The following is a 17,330-nucleotide window of genomic DNA, read 5'->3' as shown; positions in this document are numbered from 1 at the left end:
AAAAGAGACCCAATTGATTAATGTTTAAGCATAACTTTTTTAATGAAAAAACAAAAACAAAAACAAAAAACCAAAGCGACTGTTTACTTGTTGACTATCTGTTTGGATATTCTGTCCTTGATTTAAGTGGGGTGGTATGGTCCCCAATACTATTGTATTACTATCAATTACTCCCTTTATGCTATTTAGCTGCTTGATGTATTTGGGTACTCCCATGTTGGGTGCATAAATATTTACAATTGCATCTTCTTGTTGGATTGTTCCCTATATTGTCCTTTGTGTCTTGTTACAGTCTTTGTTTTAAAGTCTAACTTGAACAATGTAAGTATTGCTACTTTGGCTTACTTATGACTTCCATTTGCATGATAAATGCTTTTCTTTCCTTTCACTTTCCATCTACATGTGTCTCTAGGTCTGAAATGAGTCTTTTGTAGTCAGCATATAGATGGGTCTTTTTTTTTTTTTTTTGTCCATTCTATCACCATGTTTCCTTTGATTGGAGTATTCAATCCATTTACATTCAAAGTAATTATTAATAGGTATGTATTTATTTGTTACTTCTTCTGTTTTTGTTTTTGTAGTTCTCTGTTCCTTTCTTTTCTTGCTCTCTCTTCTCATGGTTTGTTGGCATTCTTCAATGATATACTTGGATTTCTTTCATTTTAATTTTTGTACGTCTATTATCAGTTTTTGATTTGCAGTTACCATTAAGTTTGTATGTAGCGTCTTCTGTGTAGTCCTTAAGCTTTTGTTTATCTGGGAAACTTTTTTAAAAAAGATTTTTATTTATTTATTTGACAGAGGTAGACACAACGAGAGAGGGAACAGAAGCAGGGGGAGTGGGAGAGGGAGAAGCAGGACCCTGAGATCATGACACGAGCTGAAGGCAGATGCTTAATGACTGAGCCACCCAGGGACCCCATCAGAAACTCTTTTTTTTTTTAATTTAATTTTTTCAGTGTTCCAAGATTCATTGTTTATGCACCACACCCAGTGCTCCATGCAATATATGCCCCCCTTAAGACCCACCACCAGGTTCACCCAACCCCCCACCCACCTGCCCTCCACAACCCTCAGTTTATTTCTCAGAGTCCACAGTCTCTCATGGTTCGTCTCCTGCTCTGATTTCCCCCAACTCACTTCTCCTCTCCTTCTTTCAATGTCCTCCGTGTTATTCCGTATACTCCTCAAGTCAGTGAAACCATATGGTAATTGACTCTCTCTGATTGACTTATTTCACTCAGCATAATATCCTCCAGTCCTGTCCATGTTGATACGCCTCTGATGGAGGCGTAATATTCCATTGTATATGTGGACTATATCTTCTTTATCCACTCGTCTGTTGAAAAGCATCTTGGTTCTTTCCACAGTCTGGCAATTGTGGCCATTGGTGCTATGAACATTGGGGTACAGATGGCCCTTGTTTTCACTACATCTGTATCTTTGGGGTAAATATTCAGCAGTAGCGCAATTGCAGGGCCATAGGGTAGCTCTATTTTTAATTTCTTACTTTTTTAAAAAAAGATTTTATTTATTTATTTGACAGACAGAGATCACAAGTAGGCAGAGAGGCAGGCAGAGAGAGAGGAGGAAGCAGGCTCCCCGTGGAGCAGAGAGCCCGATGCGGGACTCGATCCCAGGACCCTGAGATCATGACCTAAGCCGAAAGCAGAGGCTTTAACCCACTGAGCCACCCAGGTTCCCTCTATTTTTAATTTCTTAAGGAATCTCCACAATGTTTTCCAAAGTGGCTGCACCAACTTGCATTCCCACCAACAGTGTAAGAGTGTTCCCCTTTCTCCACATCCTCTCTAACACTTGTTTATTGTCTTGTTAATTTTGGCACTTCTGACTGGTGTAAGGTGGTATCTCAATGTGGCTTTGATTTGAATCTCCCTGACCGCTAATGATGATGAACATTTTTTCATGTGTCTGTTAGCCATTTGCATGTCTTCTTTGGAGAAGTGTCTGTTCATGTCTTCTGCCCATTTTTTGACATGATTATCTCTTTTTAAGTGTTGAGTTTGAGAAGTTCTTTATAGATCTTGGATATCAGCCCTTTGTCTGTAGTGTCATTTGTGAATATCTTCTCCTATTCCATGGGTTGGCTCTTTGTTTTGTTGACTGTTTCCTTTGCTGTGCAGAAGCTTTTGCTCTTGATGAAGTCCCAAAAGTTCATTTTCGCTTTTGTTTCCTTTGCCTTTGGAGATGGGAACTCTTTTTTAAATTTAAATTCAATTACCCCAAATATAGTACATAGTTTGTTTCAGATGTAGTGTTCAACAATTGATCAGTTGTGTATAACACTTAGTGTTATTTGAGACATATCCCCCTATCTCCTCATTTTGTCTAACTTTCTGTGTCTGTTTCTGTGTGTTGGGAAAGTCAGCTACAACTCCTGCTCTCAAGCAGTGGCCTTGTGAAGAAGTCCTATGGTGCCCTGTATGATGTCCCCTCGTCACCAGAACATGGTGCTTCAAGAGTTTCTCATGTGTGTGTTGTGTGCACTCTACTGTTGAGGCTGAGCTGTGTTTGCCTCCAGTCCAGTCATCTGCAATGGCTCTCTTTGCCTATTGTGGACAGCCTTTGGGTCCTGTGCTGTTGTGAGCTTGTGTTGAGTCAGGCATTCACTAGAACCAGTGTCACATTGAATTCCAAAGTGCTCTCCCTGTGTTGTCCCTTGAAAATCTTTCACTGGTGGGCAGGGCCAGCAATCAGACCAGATGTCTGCCCCTGGCCCACTGCACAGCTGGGACCACAGTGGAAATTGTGTGTATGATTATCTTCCCCTCTCCCCCAGGCAGGAGTCACTTTGGAGTTGTGCTGGACTTTGTCCAGGCTGCCATACTTGTGGCACCTCTTTGGATGGACTCCTTCTGAGGGTGTGTTGGGTAGGACAAGTCTGCAGGAGAACACGGAGCTGTGATGTACACTGTTAGCAAGGTTTGCACAAGTCTGCTATGGGATGGGATCCCTAGCTGCTTTGAAGAACTACCAGGGGTGTGACCACAAGGGAATGCTGGTGTGGGTCACTCTGTTTCAAGCTAGGTGAAGAATATTTTGAGTTTCATTGGTTCCTACAGGTGCCTATGTATCTAGTTGGGGGGGAAGCGCCGTGGACAGGAAGAAGGAAATGGCATCTACTAGCTCTTCTGTTCTCGGATAAGTCTCCTAGGATTTTTTATCCCTCCAGCACATGTTCTGAGATTAATAAATAAATCTCTATCCCATACACCCCAGGCATTTTTCAAATTGCTACTTCTATGCCGTATCTTAGTGGTGCTGTTTGCTATACTATTTCTTTAAGGGTGAAGACTCCATTTGGTCTCACCCTTCAGTTCTCACAGAGCTGAGTTCACTGATTTTTAAAGTTTCAGGTGTTAAGCCCCACCAATTGCCAACTGTTATAGGGATTCATCTTCCCAGGCACCCTCAATGCCTAGAGTGTCTGGTGTGGGATCTGCTCCTCTCCCTTCTTTGTACGTATGGTGTCCCTCCCACAAGCAGTCTCATGTGTCATTTTGGTTCCTGACCAAGTGTCCACCTTTCCTACCCTCGTCAATGAGGCTTCTTCTCTACACTTTGCTGTGAAGAGTCTGTTCTATCAGTCTTCAGGTTATCTTCTAGGGTGTTTACACTGATGTGGGTATTTTCTAGGATACATCTGGGAGGAGAGGAGCCTGGGATCCTTGTACTCTATTAGAAGTCAAAAGTAAAATGTTTAATTCTATCATTCCTTATACACTTATTAGCTGCTGCCAGTTATCACGTAAGGAAGATTCCTGGTTGGTTACATCCTACTGGGTGTGTTATGGCTTTGTGTTCCCCCATGTGGAAATTTGTTTGTTGAAGCCCTAACTTTGAGTAACTCAGATTAAAACTGTATTTGGAAATAAAGCCCTTTAAGGGAGATGATTAGGTTAAAACGAAGCCATTAGAATCCAGTCGGGTTGGTGTCTCATAAGAAGAGAGAATTTGTAGATCTTGGATACTAGCCCTTTATCTGATATGTCATTTACAACCACCTTCTCCCATCGAAGGTTGCCCTTTAGTTTGTTGATCCTGATGAGGTTCCAGTAGGTCAGTTTTGCTTGTTTTCCTGGCCTTTAGAGACGTGTCTTGCAAGCTGGTGCAGCCACTCTGGAAAACAGTATGGAGCTTCCTCAAGAAGTTAAAAATAGAGCTACTCTAGGGTCCAGCAATTGCATTTCTGGGTATTTACCCCAAAGATACAGATGTAGGGGCACCTGCTCCCCAATGTTCATAGCAGCACTGTCCACAATGGAATATTACTCAGCTATCAGAAAGAGTGAATACCTACCACCTACATCAACATGGATAGAAATGTTGGAGATTATGCTAAGTGAAATAAGTCAATCAGAGAAAGACAATTATCATATGGTTTACTCATATGTAGGAGGATATGGGATGTGATGAGGCCTGGGTGTTATACACAACTGATGAATCATTGAACACTACATATGAAACTAATGGTGTTAGTTATGTTGGCTAAATGAATTTAAATTAAAAAAAGAAGAGAGAATTTAGACACACAAGGAGACATCAGGCACAGAGAGACAACTACGTGAAAAGGCAGCAAAGAGTGAGGCCTCCGTAAAACCATCCCTGCCAGCACTTGGATCTTGGACTGACTTCCTACCTCCAGAATTGTTAGGAAATAAATTTCTGTTGTTTAAACCACATGGTCTGTGATACTTTGTTATAGCAGCCCTAGTGCACTAATGCAAATACTGTTGCTGTTGTAACACAAACCCAAAAAACATGGAAGGGGCTCTGGAACTGAATAATGGGTAAAGGCTAGAAGAGTTTTGAGGTACATGTTAGGTAAGCCCTGGATTGCCTTGCAAAGATTGTTGGTAGAAATACGGACATGGAAGTTCCTTCTAGTGACGCTTCACATGGAAAGGGAGAACCTATGATTAGACCCTGCAAGAAAGGTGGTCCTCATCACAAAGTGGCAAAGAACTTGGCTCAATGTGTTCTAGTGTCTTGTGGAAAGGAGAAATCATGAATGACAAACTTAGATGTATAGTTACCTGCTCATAGCCAGGTAGCTCTATTGTCCCATCCTGAAGAATCCCAGAAGCCCAGTAGCCTTCCATTATTTTATCTCATTTCTGTCCCTTTGGTTCAATATAGCAATGTTTCTGCAAGTATAACCCCGTTTCTATCCCAGGCTAATGGTGAGATGGCTGATTAAATCCATGAGTCACACCTGTAATGCCTTCGTGGAGTGATGGTCTGACCACTCTTGGGGCTCTCTCTAGAACACACGTTCTCATTGTTTGCAATATGGATAACTGTCTGGCGGTGAACATGCATTATCCTTCATGAAAATGGAAGGATGACTGTGATGTTGGAAATATTTCTCCTCTTCAGTTCCAGAGGATGGGGCCACCACCTAAGTTTCAGTGGGCCGGAGGGCCACCACCCAAGGCCTTAGTTGAGGAGTTGCAACCCGGGGCCGAGGAGGTAATTCTGCTCCCCAGAAATGGGCCCAAATTAGGACAGGGCTACCCAGAGGACAGAACATTGGGCTAAAGAGAATTATTTTCATGGCTTAAGTTGTAAAGAATTTGCCTGGTTAAGATTTGAACTTGCTTAGAAACTGTCATTCATTTCTCCTATATTCCGCCTTTTGGAATGGGAATATCTATCCTATGCCTGTCCCACCATTGTATTTTGGAAACATATATGGTGTCTGGTTTCCCAGGCCCATAGCTAGAAAGAAATTTTGCCTGACAATGAATCACATTTTCACTCTTACCCACACCCGATTTAGAAGATATTTAGATGAGGGATGCCTGGGTGGCTCAGTCAGTTAAGCCACTGCCTTAGGCTCAGGTCATGATCCCAGAGTCCTGGGATCGAGTCCCGCATCGGGCTCCTTGCTCAGTGGGGAGCCTGCTTCTCTCTCTGCCTCTGCCTGCCACTTTGCCTGCTTGTGCTCTCTCTCTCTGACAAATAAATAAATAAAATCTTAAAAAAAGATGTTTGGATGAGATGTGGGACTTAACATTTGTCCTGCAATGGGTTAAGATTTGGGGGGCTGTTGGGATGGAAGTGAATGTATTTTGCATGTGACAAGGACATGAATTTTGGGGGCCCAATGGGTGGAATATAATGAGCTCAATATTGCCCACCCCCAATTCATATGTGGAAGTTCTCAACACCTGTACCTCAGAGTGTGACTGTATTTGGAGATAAGGCCTTTAATGAGGTGATTAAATTAAAATGAAGCTCCTCGTGCAGGCCATTAGAACTCAAGTTGACTGGTGATCTCATAAAACAAAAATTTTAAACAGTGAGGGACACCAGGGCCCAGGCACAAAGGTCAATCACATGAAGAGGCCATAAGAAGGCAGTTATCTGCAAACTAAGGAGAGAAGCTTCAGAGAAAACCAAACCCACTGGCACCTTGACCTTGAATTTCTAGTCCTCAAAACTATGTGGAAATATATTTCTATTGCTGAAGCCACCCAGTCTGTGGCATTTTGTTACAGCAACCTGAAAACATTCTGCTGTAGGTTACCTGCAATTACCTAGCACAGGGGAGAATAAAAAGTATAATCTTCCTTATTCTAAAAAGTGGGGATTTATTTTTATGGAAGCAGAGGAGAACTGATATGGTGGGGTTATCTCTTGGCCTCTCTCATAAGCCCTGCAGAGGTTCTGGATGCTGAGAACTTTTTCTTTTTAAAAAGGTTCATGTAATGCTGACAATTGAGCAACACGGAAGTAGAGTAACATCTGCAGTTAGGGGCTGAATTATTTTGTATTTACTTGAGGAGTGCTTTAGCAACTTAAGAATGCGAGCTTGCAAGTCTTTCAATTGTTTAATTCAGAACGATTGAGTGTCAACTCTGCCAGGTAGGCTAGGTTTGAAGCAAACTGGATAAAGAAAGACTTGAACTACGCCGTGAAAGAGTCAAGAGTTGGGATGTATGGTGTGAATTTGGTAGGAGGACGTTGCAAATTTTCCCTCATAGTTAGGATTTATTTAGGCCGAGCTTTATATTACAGACTTACAAGGGTCACCAACTGAATGTAGCCCACAGTAATTGTAAATATGATTTATATAGCCAGCTCACTGTTCTAAAAATAATTGGATGAACCTTTTGCTAGACACCTACTTTTTAATTTGGCCATAGTCCTCAACTCTCTCTATTGCCTTATACTAAACCTCTTCCTGCTTGAACACCGACTCATGCCTCATCCATGCATTCATTTACATTGGCTCTTCCTAGTGTGTACGCCTCTCTATTACATGAGAACAAAATGTACAAGGCTAAGGGTTGTCTGAATTATCCCAGAGCTATTCTCTACCATTTGTCTCTTCTCTAGGCCAGCAAGAGATAGATACTGTCTTGAAATTGTATGATTTTAATCAGGAGAGTTTGCTTACACAGAAAAAGAAATAATCAGTGGCCCTCAACATAGTGACTTTTTGGTTATTTGGGGGAGACAGAAAGGAGGAAAATAGCTTTAAGGAACTGACAGGACAGAGTAGATATAAACCGGGAACTATCAAATCAAGGCAAGCAGCCAAAGATCACTTGGCTGAATGTGGACAGCTCACCCTGCAACCCTTTGTGCAGACCTGGGCTTTGAAAAGCGGTCAAGGGTATTTCTAGGGCACAATGGAATAAGCAAGGCTATGCTTAGGTTTAAGCTTAGGTTATGCTTAGCACAACTTTTAGTGGATTATGGACGTAGATTTTATTTGCTAAATTGTTTCAAAGGTTCTGGCGGCTAAAACTTTCCCAACACTTTAAACTTTGACTCAGAATAATAATGTAGACATTTCAGTAAGATTGCAAAATTTAGCAAAGAGATATCTCCAGGGGGGGACTTAGCAGGACTTTAAAACTCATATTTATAACACATACTTGTTACTCCTAACCACCTTCCTTCCTTTAACTTCTCTAACATACTCTCCCTTACTTAAATATTTATTTAATGCCTATTGTTGTCTTTGACATTGTACCAGTTTTTAAGGACACAGAAACTAATCTGATATATGCATGGACACAAAGTAATCACAGGTTAGTTTTGAGGTAAGCAATGAGGGGAGTAAAGTTTACAAAAAGATGTGTCAATTTTAGGTCAAATCTATGAAAGAGTGAGAGGTGTCCACTAAACCCTTAGCTCTTTGTCTTTTGAAAGATCTTAGAAGACCTCATCTGACTGAAACAGTCTAGAATTTGCTGCAGCTTGCTGGGAGGTAGAGGTTACTCTCATAACTCATCAGTAAAATTTAGGCTGGAAGCCCTACTATGGAAAGGGAATATGACCTGTTCTTTTTTTTTTTTTTTTTTTTTTTTTTTTTTTTTTTAGGGAGCAAAGCAATAGAAGTTCATTAAGTGAAGATACAGAAAAAGCTCTCAAGAGTGAGAGGGGTCCTGAAGGGTTGCTCTTTTAATTTTTTAAAATTTATGCTTATTTTATCTTTATTTTTTAGGAATATGACCTGTTCTTGTCTGGTACTCAGAGGTTCCAGCTTGTCTGGTCACTGTAAAACACACTTCAGGCCTTTGGTGCCAAACTGAATCCAAGGACATTTACTCATGAAGCAAAATCGGAGTCCTACTGTAGCTTACTTTAAGTTTTTACTCAAGAGTAGCTTTTGAGAACAGCTGTCAGTAGCAAACAAAGCAAGGGAAAAGTACGGCTTTAATTCTCTTCTTTGGTTAATTGGATCAAGATAATTTAAGACCATCCTCAAATAATGAAACAAAGCATTAACAACTTGTGATCTCTGTCTGTCAAATAAATAAATAAATAAATAAATCTTTAAAAAGAGTTTATTTATTTGACAAGCAGGTCCAACTAGGCAAAAAGCCAGGTAGAGAGAGAGAAGGAAGCAGGCTCCCTGCTGAGCAGAAAGCCCAATGCGGGGCTCGATCCCAGGACGCGGGGCTCGATCCCAGGACGCGGGGCTCGATCCCAGGACTCTGGGATCATGACCTGCGCCAAAGGCGAAAGCTTAACCCACTGAGCCACCCAGGCACCCCTGGAAATGTTATTCCTTTAGTGTGAAAAGGATGTATATAGGCTTTGGAGCCAGATAAAGTTCAGGGCTAGTAACCCCTTATACTAGTTGACAGGTTTGGGAAGGTTACTTTCTGTCTCTGAATGGTAGTACCTAATCTGTGAAAAAGCCATAATGTTATCTGCTTTCCACACCTGTGAAAACATTAAATTCTATATTGTATTCAATGGGTAAGTATAGCATAATATATGCCCAATTACTGCAAATTTCTTCTCTTGCCCTTAGTATTTAACAAATGATGTTGCTTTAATTTAAAGGAGATGCAAATGAAAACTACAATGAGATATCACCTCACACCTGTCAGAAGGCTAAAAAACAAAACAAAACACAGGAAATAGCAAGTGTTGGTGAGGATGTAAAAAAATAGGTCTGGATGCAAATTGGTGCAGCCACTGTGGAAAGAAAACAGTATGGAGGTTCCTCAAAAAATTAAAATGAAAACCACTCTATTTTTTATTAGTCAATCAGAGAAGGACAGTTATCATATGATCTCCCTGATATGAGGAAGTTGAGAGGCAATGTGGGGGGTTTGGGGGATAGGAAGGGAAAAAATGAAACAAGATGGGATTAAGAGGGAGACAAACCATAAGAGACTCTTAATGTCACAAAACAAACTGAGGGTTGCTGAGGGGAGGGGGGTATGGAGAGGGTGGTGGGGTTATGGACATTGGGGAAGGTATGTGCTATGGTGAGTGCTGTGAGGTGTAAACCTGGCGATTCACAGACCTGTACCCCTGGGGCTAAAAATACATTACATGTTAATAAAAAAGTTAAAAAATTAAAAAAAAATTAGAACCACCCTATAATCCACGAATTGCACCGCTGAGGAAAGGGGTACATTCATCCCTATGTTTATTGCAGCATTACTTTTTGGTTTGTTTTTTTAAAAGATTTTATTTATTTATTTGACAGAGGTGGGGAGAGAGAGAGAGCACAGGCAGGGGGGGCAGCAGGTAGAGGGAGTGGCAGAGGTAGGCTCCCCGCTGATCAGGGAGCCCGACATGGGGTTCAACCCAGGACTCTGGTATAACCTGAGCTGAAGGCAGCTGAGTCACCAGGCGCTCTGCAGCATTGTTTACAATAACCAAATTATGAAAGCAGCACAAGTGTCCATTGGTAAATGGATAAAGAAGAAGTGGTATGTATACACACACACACACACACACACACACACACACACACACACAGTGGAATATTATTCAGCCATAAAAAGAATGAAATCATGCCATTTGTAACAACATGGATAGAACTAGAGAGTTTAATGCAGAGCAAAATTTGTCAGAGAAATAGAAATACCATATGATCTTACTCATAAATGGAATTTAAGAAACAAAGTAAATGAGCATAGGAAAAAAAGAGAGGACAAACCAAGAAACAGGCTTTTAACTATAGAGAGCAAACTGATGGTTACCAGAAGGGAGGTAGGTGGGGGGGGGATCTGTGAAATGGGTGATGGGGATTAAAGAGTAGACTTTTTTTTTTAAACATTTTAAAAAAAGATTTTATTTATTTAGGAGAGAGAGAGCATGAGAGGAGAGAGGCCAGAGGGAGAAGCAGACTCCCTACCGAGCAGGGAGCACGATGCGGGACTCGATCCCGGGACTGCAGGCTCATGACCTGAGCTGAAGGCAGTCACTTAACCAACTGAGCCACCCAGGTGCCCCAATTAAAGAGTAGACTTATCATGATGAGCACTGAGTGATGTAGAGAATTCTTAAGTTACTCTGTTGTTAAATCACTGTATTGTGCCGCTGAAAATAATAGAGCACTCTATATTAACTATACTGGAATTAAAATAAACTTTAAAAAAATAAAAATAAACACTAAAAATATAAAGAGAAGGCATACTATGTGGAATTGTGATCTGTTCACATCTAGTGAGAAGTTCTTTTTTTTTTTTGCAAAGCTAATCTATGGGGTATCAAAGCTACCACCATTGTTCTGTTTTTAAAAGTGATTATGAAATCTATGATTATTGACTAAATCTTTACCTCCAAACCATTCTATTTCTCCTATAAAAATACAGATACCCTACTGGAAAGTTGTTGTACTAGAGTTTTCTTCATCTTGATACTTTTTCAGAGCCTTTGTGTGCCCTTATGATTTGTATTCAGGGAAACAGCCTGGTAGGCCAGCCCTCATCCTGATATCTTCTCATGCCAAGCAGCCACCCATCACCTAGGACCAGGCAGAGGGCACACAGAAGAGACAGCAGACTGGGAAGAAAGCATCACAAAGTTTTAATTTTCTATTTTGAAAGAAGTTTATATAAATTACAGGAAGTTAAACTCAGCAGAACAGTCTTCTCAGTGGAGATACAGAACCAGGAGGGAGGCATCAGCGTAATGTTCAAAATGGAATAGGCAATGTAATTCACATACATAACAATACATGCCAGTACATGGTATGTACACGTCAGGGTTCTATTAATGAAGGAACTGGTCGGATATGAAGCCGCTTTGAAGGGGAACACAGGCAACTGGTGTGTATATAGCCAATGAAGCGAGGTGGGGGGGGAACCCTTGGGTTGAGATTGTTAAATTGGCTTGGGTTGCTAAATTGTAAATCGTTGGCTGAGGTTCTCACCCTAACAGAGGTCATTTGTATTTTTATAGGATTTACATTGCCATTGGAGAAAAAAATTTTTTTTGCATCTCTGCTCTATAACAAAGCTTGCAGCTTAGTTTTCTATAAGTTAACTTCTGCCCTTAAAAAAGTAGTAAAATGCCCTAACGGTAAACAGTAAGTCAAAGTTAGGAGAGTCCAAAGACCCTTGGTGGGCTTGTCTGATGGTGTCCTTACCATGACGATGAAGCCCACAGTCATCTTGCCTGTTTTTCTTGCCAGTTCTGGTTCTAACAGGTACAGTCCAGCGGTGCTTATTTTACTTTGTTTCATTTATTTATTTATTTCAAGTGAAAATGTTTTAGTATTTAATGTCTTAGTATTAATAGCTATTGATTCAAAAGTTAAAATGTTCCATCAAATGTACACACTTGAATTATTAAAACTTAGTTATAGGGGCACCTGGGTGGCTCAGTAGGTTAAGCCTCTGCCTTCGGCTCAGGTCAGGATCTCAGGGTCCTGTGATCGAGCCCCGCATGGGGCTCTCTGCTCAGCGGGAAGCCTGCTTCCCCCTCTCTCTCTGCCTGCATCTCTGCCTACTTGTGATCTCTGTCTGTCAAATAAATAAATAAAATCTTAAAAAACAAACTTAGTTATAATAAAATCCTAAAGATGTTGCCATTCTGTAATTAGATAAATTATAACATTGAGAGTCTCTAGCAGTGTGCCAAAATCATCTCATAAGTTTATAAATATACCAAAATTTCTTTTAGTTTTATTGTCCTCAGAAACCAGGGCCATTCAATGATCATTTACTTGTCATTTTCATCAGAGATGATTCTTATTGATTTCTATGCTACTGAATACATCTTTCCCTAATTATTTCTGTTTTACTAAAATGAAAATAAATTTTTTTTTCTTGGAAACAAAATGAAGTCAAATTAATTCAACAGCTGCTGAAATTTCACCTGAAATTTTAAACCACTCCAAAGCCACAAAAGGAGAAAATAGGGGAGCCTGGGTGGCTCAGTGGGTTAATAAAGCCTCTGCCTTCGGCTCAGGTCATGATCCCAGGGTCCTGGGATAGAGCCCTGAATCAGGCTGTCTGCTCAGTGGGGAGCCTGCTTCCTCCTCTGTCTCTCTGCCTGCCTGTCTGCCTACTTGTGATCTCTGTCTGTCAAATAAATAAATTAAAAAAAATCTTTAAAAAAAGGAGGAAATAAACACATCAGCTTTAATGTAGATAGTATGCAATAAAAATGAAAAAGATCTACTTTGGGAAAGTTAACACAAATAGAAAAATTGATTAAAATTGTGTTCACTAAAAGTCCTGCCATTAGCATTTTTATTTAGTACAATATATGCTAGAATATAAATACGTAACAATATACCCTTTCTTATCATGGGGAGTCCTTTATACAACTAAAATCCATGGCCAATATTTTATATGACAAAAGAAAAATAAACTAAACCTGTATATTCTCAGAAAAGAAGCAAGGATATAGGAAAATAAGTATTTTATATAAATTACAGAGGACAGTTACAGTGAAAATCCATTACCTTCCTCTGACTCAATTTTTCAAAATAAAGTCAACATGTGTTATTCTGTGAACTGTTAAGTTCAAAGTAATATATTTTTTTAAATTATGGAAGTATGTAATATATTGCCCATCATAAAACACTGAAAAATACTGACGGGATAAATACTACCCATAATCCAACCATGCTGATGTATATTGGGGAGTAATCAATATATTTTAACATTTCCAGCTAACATCTCTTTTAGGCAGAAACATCATTACTGAATAGAAATGTTTTTAAGCGAAGGAGTTAAAAGAATAGGGTCTACTGAATTTAAGCTATAGCCACCAAACATAAAACTGGGACCCTGAAATGCCATTTTGTGGCATTCAGAATAGAATCAGTATTTTAGAAGTACTCACTTCAGTTTTGTTAGGAGAGAGTCTCCAGCTGCCTGGATCAAAAGAGGAGAAAAGTGCTTCCAAAGATGGAGAGTATATAATATAGTGAGATACAGAATTCAAAGCAAATGTGTGAGTATGTGTATATACCATATTATTGCTATAGCTGTGTTTATAAATGAATCTGTATATATGTGTGTATTTGTATACACACAACTGATATGCCCTTCATACATAGTTGTGTTTATTTTTCCCCAGTTTGAGGAGTTTGTGACATGTTATTATTCCCGTTCCCTCTCAGATGTCATGGGATAAAACCCACAGTCTCAAAGGTTTCAATTTTCCATGAAAACAACTGTGTGTACATTTGTGGTTTAATATACACACATATATGGCAAATACATATACACACACAATCTTGTCTTTAGTGCTAATGCAAGTTGGATCTTGAAAAAAATGTAGGTCAAGTATCGTGTATTTCTGTGTGTGCTTGGAACATACTGTAAAATGTTATGTATTTGGAATATATTTTGTGGTTTGTCTAATATTTATAAGGACAACTCTGGGAAGAATTCAAAAGGTGATTTCATTGAAATACTAGAGAAATGGGGGCCATGTTACCTGTGATTGGAGCCTTATCTTTGTATAGTCAAATCTGCATTTCTATGTCAACATCCAGATTGTTTTATGTGTTAATATGGTGACAGGAATCCCTAATAAAAATACTCTGGGGGGGGGGGAAGGAACTCTGTGACCCTTTCAAAAGGTAGTGGTCAAAGACAACCTGTTATGTTGATCCCATATATTGTTCTTAGTTCCTAACTGGAGTGGACCTTCTTTTCATAGTCTTCTTTAGGTGGTGGTAGTTCAGCAAGGTTTTCATCAGGAAGTTCAGCTGTAGTATCTGGGGCTGTGGTCGCTCAGTGTGCACCCCACGAAGGCAGTCAGCCCCACAGATCACTCTGTTCTCAGGGATGACTTCAGACACATCCAGGTTGCACCAAGCCCCGATGATGCAATCACCTGTCAATATTACGTTTCTGCCCGCATATGCTTTTGATTCGATAACATTATCTCTTACTTTCACGGCTTGGGAATAACAGCCAACTTCACACACATTATTGGTGCCAGTGATCACAGGTTTCCGTTCTGAATCTTCAGCCTCAGGAGGTGATATTATCAGCGTCAGCCTTGAGGACTAGCACCTGTTTTTCTAGGAGGTTACCTTCAGCAATCACTATCTGCCCAGCGTCTGCAATAATTCATGCTTTAGATTGGATCACCGTCCTGTGGTTACATCACCCCCAGATTTCAGTTTCTGCAACACAACTGTCCAGGAGCAATCTTCACACTCTTTCGAGCTTCTCTGCCATGGTTTAGACCCTGAGTGGTGCATATTTTAAAGTCATCAGATGAGTATGTGTCATGAAGGCTAGAAAGTGTCTGGGACCAGTGTTAAGTGATATGTATTTCCATGACTCCTTCCTCTACCTCCCAGTCATGATTTATGTCCTTTATTACCCTTGACCCCTTGGTGTCTCCACTCAGCACCCTGTATGTGTGATAGTCATGTCAGTGACTATCCCTTTAAACTTCAGGCATAAGTTTTCAAGACGCCCACCTCTACATACTGGCCCTCCGGCTCAGGGTCTGGTACATCTTATGAGTTCAATAATGCTTGTTGAATTACTGATGAGCTGGGATCTGAGCCACGTTGTGAAAAAGAAAAAAAAAAATGGTGGGTGCCAGGTAGTGGAGGTGGCAAGGTGGTTCAGCAGAGTTGAAGGACATCCCACACTCAGCAGTGGGAGGGCAGACGGTAACGTGGGACCGACTGCGGTGGAGCCCGGCAGGAGCAGGGGAGAAGAATGCAGACCCAGAAAGCACCGACATTTTAATAAGTGAGGTGTAAGGAGCCTTCTATCCACAGTCGGGCTCCCTCTCCCTTGGGCTGTCCTTTCTGTCACAAGTGGGCGGGGTGCACTCTCGGTAGGAAGGAGGGAGAGCGAAGAGCAGAGAAGCCCTGGATGCAAGACGGAGCGACAGGTTCCTCTACAGCCACCTCCCTCCGAGACACGCTTCACCACGGGAAGACTTTGCTTCTGTTAAAAACCTCCCTGGGTCTGTTCGAGCGTGACAGGACGGTCTCTATCGAGGGAGGAGACGGAGACACCCGCCAGCTCCTCTCCCACCCGCCTGGCCCCGCAAGCCCTATCCCCGCTGCCGGCGGGCGCATCCAGGCGTTGCGCACCCCGCGCCCAGCAGCGGCGTTACCCGCCCGGGCTGGGATCGCGGTGCCCGCGGGCGCGTGCCCAAGCGGGCGTGCCGGGAGCGCGCGCGAGCCGGGGGGCGGAGCGTCGGGCGGAGAGCAGCCGGGGCGGCGCGGCGCGTCCAGGCTTCGCAACCGCCAGCCGCCCCGCGCCCCCAGCTCCGGCTGGCCCGGGGTCCGAACCCCCGCCCCGTCCCCCGCCCTCCCGCCCGGCCCACGGGGGACGAGCTGCTGCCGACTCGCGCCTGCCACTTGATAGCAGGGCACACCCGGAGAGGACGCGGAGCCATGAGCCGCCTGCCCCGGAGGGTGGCGGCGCTGCTGCTCGGGCTGCTCGTGGAGGTAGGGGCCGAGGCCGGGCCGCGCTTCCCCGGGCGCCTCTCAGACGCGCTAGCGGAGCGCGAACAATGCCGGGGGCTGAGCGGGGTGCAGTGCCGAGACGCCCCCGAAAGACCTTCCTGGAGAACCCGAGAGGTCGAGCGGCGGAGAGCCACAGCCTCGCGGACCTGCATAAGTCCGGCTGCTGAATGTGTGGGGATCCTGGTGACAAGGTCCCATCCGGCCTCCCCCGGGCTCCCCTCTGGCCTCCCCTCCCGTTCCCCACCCAAGACCGCCTACCCTTCCCCACACCCCTTCTCCCGCGCTCCGGGCTGGCTTATTTCTGTCGCTCGTCGCGGCGGTCTGGAGGACTCAGGAGTGACCTTTATGCGTTGTACCCCAAGTTCCCTCGAGGGGGGCGGGAGGGAGGGGGTTCCGCGCGGCGGGGGGAGGGGGCGGTGGTCCCGGGAGCGGCGCAGGCGCAGAGTCCAGGCCGCGTGCGGTTCGAGGTTGGAGTGGGCTGGAGGGCGGAGGTGCGAACGCGCGGACTCGTAGTTGTGGGAAAATGTCACGGAATACCAGGGAAGTAGCCGCGATGAGCAGGAGGAAGCATTCCTGCGTGTGAAAATGAAGCGCACGGTCTTCAGTTTGGAGCGAAAAATTCCGCGGAGAGTTTGGGTGTTGGGCGTGATTTTCTGGAAGCCTAGAGAGGGAACTTGTTGAAGCCACTGGCAGGGGGAGCGCCCGGTGAAATCAATGCTCCTGCGGTCGCTCCAACCCTCCCCGCCCTGCCCCGGGGCTGGGAAGTTGCGCCCCCTGATGGGGGGGGCTCCCCCTTTTTTCTAAAGCGGGTTTTTTAAAATGCGAGCTTGGATCCTGGGGTGTGGAGTCTGAATTAGGGTTTGTCCAATTCCCTGATCATCTTCGTTCGTTTGAAGGAAATTTGCATTAAATTAATGAAATCAGAGTGAATGGGTGATGAATACTTACACTCCTTTCTGTGTTTTTTATTTTAGAGGCCTGTAAAACTTCAATAGTTGGGTATCTGTGCTGGAAATGACTTGGTTTTCTTAGTTGATTAAAAGATGATTATTAGGAAATCTTGGATGGGAACGTCTTCTTAGCGCTCGAAAGTAAGGTTGATGGAAAAGCTTCTTGCTCCCGGCAGACTTTTTTTTTTCTT

At 42.9% G+C, this 17,330-nt stretch overlaps 1 protein-coding gene and 1 pseudogene across 2 annotated transcripts in view; one reads left to right on the top strand and one right to left on the bottom strand.

Moving 5' to 3' along the window:
* Nucleotides 1-14,371: 14,371 nt before the first annotated feature.
* LOC308352130 (dynactin subunit 6-like) lies at nucleotides 14,372-14,956 on the bottom strand (annotated as a pseudogene). The gene has a single exon. The product of its transcript is annotated as a dynactin subunit 6-like (transcript).
* A 949-nt stretch (nucleotides 14,957-15,905) lies between these two features.
* VOPP1 (VOPP1 WW domain binding protein) overlaps nucleotides 15,906-17,330 on the top strand; it is a 106,977-nt gene continuing 105,552 nt past the window's right edge. Inside the window, exon 1 of the mRNA XM_080819128.1 lies at nucleotides 15,906-16,171. Coding sequence (XP_080675254.1) covers nucleotides 16,118-16,171 — 54 coding nt within the window. The 5' untranslated portion in view covers nucleotides 15,906-16,117. The remainder of the gene's footprint in view (nucleotides 16,172-17,330) is intronic.

The sequence above is a fragment of the Martes martes genome (genome assembly GCF_963455335.1).
Source record: "Martes martes genome assembly, chromosome: 11".
NCBI lineage: Eukaryota > Metazoa > Chordata > Mammalia > Carnivora > Mustelidae > Martes > Martes martes.
This window is presented reverse-complemented; position numbering and strand designations above follow the sequence as displayed.